General features: G+C 39.1%; 1 protein-coding gene across 1 annotated transcript; it reads right to left on the bottom strand.

Moving 5' to 3' along the window:
- Positions 1-917: 917 nt before the first annotated feature.
- Positions 918-8,317, bottom strand: shmt1 (serine hydroxymethyltransferase 1 (soluble)). The gene is made up of 12 exons (XM_023273011.3): positions 8,162-8,317; positions 5,887-6,018; positions 5,670-5,815; positions 5,454-5,569; positions 5,185-5,345; positions 4,724-4,805; positions 4,371-4,583; positions 4,130-4,243; positions 3,922-4,044; positions 2,458-2,574; positions 2,161-2,271; positions 918-2,076 (listed from the first exon to the last, which is right to left on the bottom strand). The coding sequence occupies exons 2-12, from the start codon at positions 5,977-5,979 to the stop codon at positions 1,904-1,906; spliced, it is 1,449 nt and encodes a 482-aa protein (XP_023128779.2). The 5' UTR covers positions 5,980-6,018; positions 8,162-8,317; the 3' UTR covers positions 918-1,903.
- Between the last annotated feature and the right edge of the window lie 977 nt (positions 8,318-9,294).

The following is a 9,294-nucleotide window of genomic DNA, read 5'->3' as shown; positions in this document are numbered from 1 at the left end:
TCTTATCATCATAATTTGGCAGGTCAACCATATATAATATAAATACATATAAGTAAATAAACTGTCAAAGTTTAGCTGTAAAATGTTCACATATATTCCATAACTTTGCATAGTGACACTAAATAATGTGTGTTGGTTAACGTTACCAAATCTCTGATGTCCATTGGAATGGACACTGAACTTTTGAAAAAAAATTGACTTTACAGTTATGAAATACATTCAGAAGAATTTCAAATATCATCACATAAATTAACACTTATGAGGAAAAAGGTGCCTCCTTCTCCTGTTAATCCTCAGAGCCATACTTTTAACTGGAAAGCACTTTGGTCACCTTGAGTGTTGTAAAGTGATCTATAAATAAATTTTGATTGATTGATTGATTGATTGATTGATTGATTGATTGATACTTGTCTTGTCTGATGTCTGCAGCTCTCAGATGAAGCTACCAGTCAATTGGACAATCAGGAACCAATCAGTAACAAGGCATTACTCAAATGACAGATTTCTAGTGGTCTAGAACCTTAAATATGTCATGTTCATTCCAGTGGACTCAGGGTCTGAAGGGGTTAAGTGCAATGTTTAGTTTTGTTCTTTCCTCTCCATAAACACCACAATCCACCACACACTGGACAGAGTCTCCTGATTACAGTGTGTACATAATCCAGCCGGGCATTCACCTGTCATCAGTGCTGGAGTCTGGCATTTTTATTAGAGATCCTCACACTGGGCTGGTACAATGTATTAGTTTGTTTTCTTAACAAACCGCCATAGGCTGTGGTTCCCTGGTGGTGGAACGAGTTACCAAACTCTACTGTCAGATGTGGTTTGGATAAAAGCGTCTGCTAAATGAAATTGTAGACTTAATAGTCATTTTTAATATTCATTCATATAATTTGCTTATGGAGTCTGGACTCATAAACAGTATAAAAACTTTTATTATACGGCCCTCAATTGATTTAAAAAAATCTGGACATACATGTTATAAAAGCTTGAACAAAACTGTAATCCAGTGTTGCTCTCATAAGGGGCCTGGTATATATTCAACAACAACAAAGATGCCCCTTAGTCTTGTCCTTGTCCTGTTGATCTTCTTACATTTTGCCTTTACTATATTTGTGCTATCTCCATGTGAGCTTATCATCAAACAAAATCCCAAGAAACCTCAACACCCTAAACTTGTTCGACCATACAGTTCCTAAAAAGATGACTAATGCTGCTTAGAGAAACATACACTACCAGTCAAAAGTTTGGAGACACCTTCTGATTCAAATGAACGAGAAAGTGTCTCCTAATTTTTGACTGGTAGTGTATGTGACTTTTGTTTTCGTATTATGACCAAATCTACTCAATATCATAATATTAGAACTCAGAGCACTGATGCAGCCTCTGAGCCATGAAGCAGTGTCTTCACATAATATACAGTACAATCATCACCCTCACGCTGAATTCCTGTGTGCGGACGGTATTTTTGAGGTTTTGTTTTGAAATGGTCACTGTACCAGTTTGCAACCAGACTGAATTATAGTGCACAGTAGATGTGGTTTCCTTAATTATTACTTTAATTGAATGTAAAAATATCAACCTTATTTATCAAATCACATTTAATATATTGTAAATGTATACTGTCTACATGTAGAACGATCGTGTGCTCATTCCTTGTGCTTCAATCTTCAGTAGTTTGTGAGAAAACTTTGGAATATTAAACCCAATACAAAAAATTGAGAAAAGCTGAAATTTGATTGTAGCATCTGAAACTAAAATTACAAGAAAATCATTACAAATCCTTACACAAATTTCTTTTCATTAAAACAAAAGTGTTCTCTGCGCAACACCACCAGCAGAACTGTCACAATATTGTCCATCTGATCATCAATCAAGCCTTCAGCATCTGAACTGCTGCCCTCTACAGCTCAGGAAGGCCCGGCATGGGGAACTGACCAGCGAAAGCCTCCACCTCAGCCCTGAGTTCAGCAACCCGCTGCTGGAACTTCTCTCCCTGAGCCAGTGTCTGAATGAACTCCTTCAGAGTGGCTTTGGGATCCATGCTTCTCTGCACCTCCAGGGTCAGTTCAATAGCTGCAGGAGAGGGGAAAGCAGTTTGTTTTTATTTTGATCTTGTGAAAGGTAACAAATACAGCAACGTCTCCTTTAAAAGATTACCTTTGTGGATCAACTCAGCCACCTTCCTGAAGTCATCCTGCATCAGACCTCTGGAGGTCAGAGCTGGAGAGCCAAACCTCAGACCACTAGGGCGCAAAGCACTCTTATCTCCTACACAGAGTGAGGTAGGTGGACAATTAAGAGTGGCACTTTGTAGGAAAAATACATTTGCAAGCTCATTCTGCATTAGATAAATCTCAAGGTACACACAGAAAATTACACAAATATTACACACACTAGTTAAGAGTTATAGTTTTGTGTAAACAAAAAGTGAACAGTCCATATCACACACACTACCTGGACAGGTGTTCTTGTTACAAGCAATGGCACAGGCTTCCAGGACCTTCTCAGCTCGGCCTCCATCGGTTCCTTTGCTGCGCAGGTCCAGCAGGATGAGATGGTTGTCAGAGCCACCTACACAGGAAAACACAGAGAGCATTAGAAGACATTACATAGACCACAAAGCTATGTACCCCTTGAAAAAATTTACTGTCGCAAAGTTCTTTTTAACTCTACCATAAGTAAAGGAAAACACAGGTTTGTCATCGCATTGTTGTAAAGTAATCAATATTATGTTCTTCTAGAAAAGCACTAAATCTTAGTCACTGTTAACTGAAGCTGCTTCAAGTGCTCCTTCTTAGTGCAAGGTGACGTCTTCTTTAATGGACTTCAGACACTATAGATATCCTTTTAGACGCTGTAAGATTCTGGCTTGGGATGTCCCATAATATCAGCCCTCCGATATTATTGGCCAATATTGATATAAAAATATAATATTGGTCAACATCATTATCGTTTTGTGCCTATCATGAAAACCGATGAAATAATGCCTGGACTTCGCCAGTATTTACTCATAGAGGGAGAGTGTGTGTTGTTTGAAACAATTTTTTTTTAAAAAGGCATTTTTGTCTATAACTTGAGTTGAAGTATTTTTCTTATTTTGCACAGACAATGTTTACATTTGAAAGCCTTGCTGCATCTGAGAATGCATCCAGTGGATCATCACAATAAAATTAGGCGTGATGTGTTAATTCCACGACAGGAGATATGTGATGTTACCTAAAATTAGTTAAATAGCCCACATATATTGGTATCAGTTAATTTCAGAATTGGAAACTGAGAGTTGGACAATATCGTCATATTGGTTATTGGCAAAACAGCCAATATCGGACATCCCTAAGTCTGGCTTTTGGATTACATGAGACAATAGAGCATAGGCCTTCTGGAGTGGTCTCTACAAACTAGCACTGACTGAAAGCTTGAGGTACATTTCCATGTACCATGTTGTCATTACTGCTTCATCAGGCCTGATTATTCTTGGTACATTTATCTCTATTGGTAGATTTTTACTGTTTGAAAAAAAAAAAATTATGCTTAAATATGTTTGAACAGCAGTCAAATCAGCTTTAGTAAAGACAAATAGATGATTAACTTAAGGTAGCAAATTAATATAAGAAAAAAAAAGATTAATATGTAGATTTAAATCATGATGATTTTAAGGTAACATACTTATTTTATCCTATATTATAACTAAGCATTCAGGCCTTGTAGAATGCTGTAGAAGCATTCAATATATGCATTTCTTAACTTTACCGACGGATTTAACACTTGGGATGCTATAAAAAACTATTTATGGTGATTACCTCCAAATGCAATACATGAAGGAGCAAATACAGACAAAAATTAGTAAATAAGAATCATTTTCTCCATGTAAAAGCAGTCCTCCTCTGACACTGCGGTGGAGGAAACTGTGCCACTTACCGGTTACAATCTTGTATCCATGGTCAATAAGAGAACTGGATAGAACTTTGCAGTTAGCGAGAACCTGCAGCTGGTAGGCCTTAAATTCTGGTGTCATCGCTTGTTTGAGAGCCACAGCAACACCTGACATTAAAAAACACCACCTCAGTGAGATGAACGGTGACTTAACTCAAGTCAGAAGGGAGAAAACTCATGATGCGAGGGGTACCTGCAATAGCATGGTTGTGTGGTCCTCCCTGCAGCCCTGGAAACACAGCTTGGTTGATCAAAGACTCCAAGTTGTACATGATCTCCTTGCCTTTGGCGTCTACACTCCGCACACCTGGTAGAGGAAAAAGGAAAAATGGAGAGAGGAAAAAGTCAAATTGAAAAAGACAGAAATCACAGAGTATCAATATAAAAAAGCAACAATGACAAAGCAAATAAAGGGCAAGAGGTTCCTTTTCTACCTCTCCTGAAGAAGATAAGTCCAGCTCGGCAGCCACGCAGCGTCTTGTGCGTCGTCGTGGTAACAATGTCACAGTGGTCAAAGGGTGAGGGCACCACTCCAGCAGCCACTAATCCACTGATGTGAGCCATGTCTCCCATCAGATACGCACCATTCTCATTAGCAATCAGCTTCAAGCGGGCGTAGTCAAGGTTGCGGGAATAGCAGCTTGTTCCTGGAAAAGACAAACAAAAGTGAAGCTTTTTTTCCCTGTCTACCTTTGATATATAAGCTCCTACTAATGTATTCAGGGGACCAGTAATATATCTTGATATGTGAAATGCACTGTCTTCATGCCTGTACACACTAAAGTACCTGCAATGATGAGTTTGGGGTGGAACAGACGTGCATTTTCTTGTAGTCTGTCATAATCAATGTAGCCAGTTTCTGGATTCACCTTGAAACAGAAGCAGTAGACCACATGAAGACAAATACACCACATCAGCTACATCAGATAAACACTACATATTCAAGACATGATAATCTGGCTATGAGTCCATTAGCCTAAATTATCCTAAGATAACTACAGTTATGTGGCTGTACTCACATATGAGCAATGTGTCTCCTCTACTGACAGACTGTTGTTTTTCTAAGTTCTCCAAAAAGTTGCAGGTGTAGTGGGTGTGAAAATCTACCTGATCTGTACCTCATCCATCTACTGTTACACATACTACCATCAATATACATCTAGAATTTATTTAAAACAACATCACAATGAAAAGGTCCAAGAACTTTTAATGAGTGTGAGTTGAAAAATACATTCAACTGCTTTGTACCTTATATGGCATGGACTCAAAAAAGATGGAAGTTGCTGAGATTTTCTTCTTCTCAGTCATGAAGCCATGTGTCAGGTGACCTCCATCAGGCAGGTCCAATCCCATGATCCTCCCATGGGGCTCCACAACGGCCGTGTAGACAGCAAAGTTAGCAGGCGAGCCTTACAGAGAAACACAAACAGGTGTGCAGACAGTGTCACAAATCTGAGACAGGATTTGAGGACGATGTTGCATGACAACTCAGCTTTAGGTGTGTCAACATTTGATACCTGAGTACGGCTGCACATTGACACCCCATTTGTCTGAGTCCAGACCATAGGCCTCCAGTGCCCGCTTCTGACAGAGTCTCTCCAGCTCATCAACATGCTCTGTACCACCGTAGTACCTAAACAAATACATCATATTGATTATTACTGACACATTATTTGTTTGTGTTGTTAATGCACCACTACTAGAATCTATTAAAACTGGATTAAGTCTTGTACCTCTGGCCTGGATAGCCCTCAGAATACTTGTTGTTCATACAGGAACCCAGAGCCTCAAGAACCGCTCTGCTGGCGAAGTTCTCTGATGCTATCAGCTCCAGACCGTACATCTGCCTGTGCTTCTCTTTTTTTATAATGGAGAACACCTGAAACACAAACATGTATTATACAGGGGTACAGCAACAATCAAGTCAACTTGTAGACTCCACTGACGAACCTCTGAATCGTTGATGGCCAGCGGTTCCAGCATCATCTTGTTGTGCGAGTCCCATGATTCTTTACTCACACAGTGGCCATTTGTAAAAGACATGGTTGCGCTGCTGGTCTTCTGCTCACACAATGTGGAAATCTAAAGATAATCATTAAACTTTATATTTAGAGACAAGATAAGAATTACACAGACACAAAAACATAACAGAATCTCCAACTGAGCCAAAGCTTTTTTATGGGGGATCGACAGGATATTCAGCACTTTTCTGATTATTACTCCACCGAGCGCTTATGAGCTATTTTTGTTGTTATCATTATATTTGTCCAAATTGAAGAAAACAAGGGTGGTCTGATAATTTTTTCCATGACTATATGTGTATCAGTTCCAGATACTGACTGTTGACCTCCTTGATTACTAATAATCAGAATAGGAATCAACCCTGAAAAATATTAGTCAACCACTATTTTTTATTAAATTGCCAGATGAAGAAAACTATTAAAGTCGATGTGACTAGTCAATACATGTCTGATTGTTAAATATGCAGCGAGTGTTTCTGCCACACAGAGGATTTATTATTACAGCACCAAGCCCCAGACAAAGAGTGAACTGCAGCAGTCCTGAAACACTCCAACCATGGTGTAATACATCCTGATCAGCTGACCTTTAAACTGTTACCCAGACGTAAAATCAGATAAAACGCAAAAGATGTCTTTACACTGGTTATTCGTTAGCTCAGCTCACACACTCATGACTCCCTGACGTTTACAGTTGGAGGATCTTCGTCTGGTGTGTTTACTCTCCCCGAAATCTTTATCTCAGACTGTTTGTCTCGTCTAGAAGTTAAAGTCTCTGCATGACAGTCACGCATGTGTTCACTGTTGCTCAACAACCTGGTGAGCCGAGTACATGTTTTTCATTACTGTTATCTGCTGTGGCTGACTGACCCAGAAAGTCAGCAGCAAGGGGACAAAACACTAAATGTTTACACCTTCAGAATACGTTCCCTCAAGGTTCTGTGTTTACAACAAAGTGCTACTTTCTGGATTCACTTTTACAAAAACTAAACTTCAGGAAACGTTCCCTGAAGGTTTCTTTTTGCTGGAGTATATTGGACATACTGGATCAGGGATGTCAAACTCATATTATCTCAGGGGCCACATATAGAACCAGTAAAATCGCAGCGTGATAACCTATAAATAACCACAACTCCACATTTTTCCTGTTGTTTTAGTGCAACAAAAGTGCATTCGGAAAATGCTCACATTTAATCATCTTTTTAAGATAAGAAAGCCTTACTGTAATTATATACAGTGTACAATGAAATTATGAATGACTTTCTCCCTTTTAAACATACAAGATAATTAAGTTAAGAAAATAAGATAAGAATAAAAATAAGTAAATAGTCGAGTGGAAGATGCAAATAAAAATCTTTACCAAAAAAATTTACAAAAAATGTGCAAGTGGCAGCATATAACAAAAGAACAGAGAATTGCAAAAGTGATACAGTGGCAGATAGCGCAAAACATTATGAAGAACCTGAAATTTCTTAAGAAAAATAAGTGCAATTTGAACAATACTATGCCTCAGTTGATCATTTACACATTACAACTTACAGATCACAGAGTATCTATAAAGACATAAAGCATCTAGTCACAGGTATCTGGAACTGAATAATAAAGTATTTTATTTTATGATCAAAACAACTTGTCAAGGTGTAGAAATTTCCATTCAATTCTATATCTGTGTAGTAATCCTGACCACCACATCATGCAAACTGAATGAGAACTATTACAAAAGAAGGTAAAGTTGTCCTTTTATAAAATTTATACACAAAAACTGGGGCAGTACAGTGGACAAATGTAAAATAGCAGTTACTGTCATCCAGTGGGCCGGACTGGACCGGTTTTGGCCCGCGGGCCGTATGTTTGACACCCCTCGCATTCAGTTAGAAGGTTTATCAAACGTGTCCAATATATATTGGGTGTTTCTCCCTTTGCTGCTGACTTTCTGGGCTGTTCGAACTGACCGCTAACGATAACTCATCTGCAGGTAAATACAGAATAAACAGCCTCGTGCTAAGCTAGCTCTGTGTTTTGACATCTGGAGCTGCTTTATGTCTGTGCAGGACTTCCGCGGGAAAACACACTTCTCTCACAAAGACCACTAAAAGCAAGTCGTTTATCTTAACAAACGAAAACCTAAACTATCTACTTGTACACGCACGGGTTTCCACTCTGCGCTGCTCGTCTTGCGTCCATTAGACATAATTCAATTCACTCACCAGCTGAAGGAGACTCCTGTCGTGTCCTGAACCGAACTGTCACTATAAAAACCTGCTCACCGCGGAGGATAAAGTCCGCCAAACTTTCCACCAATCCGCGAACTACTTCTTCTTCTTCTCCTCCTTTCAGATTTTCAGCCAGCAAATTTAGGCGCATTACTGCCACCCCCTGCACTGTACCCACTTCCGGTTTTTCAAACATGCCTCAGTGCTACGCTACCACAGACTGTCTATGCACTACGGTGGCCGAGAGGTGCAAACCAAATTTACATCATGCAAAACACTTTTACAACCTCCAAAACAAATTTACAAGCGACAAAACACTTTTACAAGTCCAAAAACACTTTTACAAATCCAAATTCCAAATTTACATAATGCAAAACACTTTTACAACCTCCAAGACAAATTTACAAGCGACAAAACACTTTTACAAGTCCAAAAACACTTTTACAAGTCCAAAAAAAAACTTTTACAAATCCAAATGTAACCGGAAAGGGAATGTCCCAACTCCGGGGCTGAAGCGGAAGTGACGACGAGGAGCGGCTAATGCACTCTGTCGGTCTGATCTGCGCCATTTAAACACTCTAAAGACCGACCACACGAAAAACAAAACCGCGTCAATCGGTTCATATGTTCCCCACAAAAAGGGCAAAACATCACCCGGTTCAATCCCGGAGTTGGGACATTCCCTTTCCGGTTACATTTGGATTTGTAAAAGTTTTTTTGGACTTGTAAAAGTGTTTTTGGACTTGTAAAAGTGTTTTGTCGCTTGTAAATTTGTCTTGGAGGTTGTAAAAGTGTTTTGCATTATGTAAATTTGGAATTTGGATTTATTAAAGTGTTTTTGGACTTGTAAAAGTGTTTTGTCGCTTGTAAATTTGTCTTGGAGGTTGTAAAAGTGTTTTGCATTATGTAAATTTGGTTTGCACCTCTCGGCCACCGTAATGCACACTACCCATCCAAAAAAAAAAAAACCTCTAATGTATCATTGGACTGCCTTTAGTTTTGAGAATGGCACTCATTCACTGTGGCATAAGCTTCTGCAATGTCACAGCATTTATTTCTGTCCAGAGATGCATTAATTTTCTACCAAGATCTTATATTGATGATGGGAGAGTCGGACCAATGAGCAA

This window comes from Amphiprion ocellaris, chromosome 19 (genome assembly GCF_022539595.1).
Source record: "Amphiprion ocellaris isolate individual 3 ecotype Okinawa chromosome 19, ASM2253959v1, whole genome shotgun sequence".
Lineage (NCBI taxonomy): Eukaryota > Metazoa > Chordata > Actinopteri > Pomacentridae > Amphiprion > Amphiprion ocellaris.
Note: the sequence above shows the minus strand (reverse complement) of the source record. Positions and strands in the feature narration are given on the sequence as shown.

Coding starts and splice junctions, on each gene's coding strand:
- shmt1 (XM_023273011.3), bottom strand. CDS start 5,979: ATGTCTTTTACAAATGGCCACTGTGTGAGTAAAGAATCATGGGACTCG. Junction 4,584..4,723: donor CCCCAAACTCATCATTGCAG/GTACTTTAGTGT, acceptor TGTCTTTTCCAG/GAACAAGCTGCTATTCCCGC. Junction 2,575..3,921: donor TGGATACAAGATTGTAACCG/GTAAGTGGCACA, acceptor TTTCCTGTGTAG/GTGGCTCTGACAACCATCTC.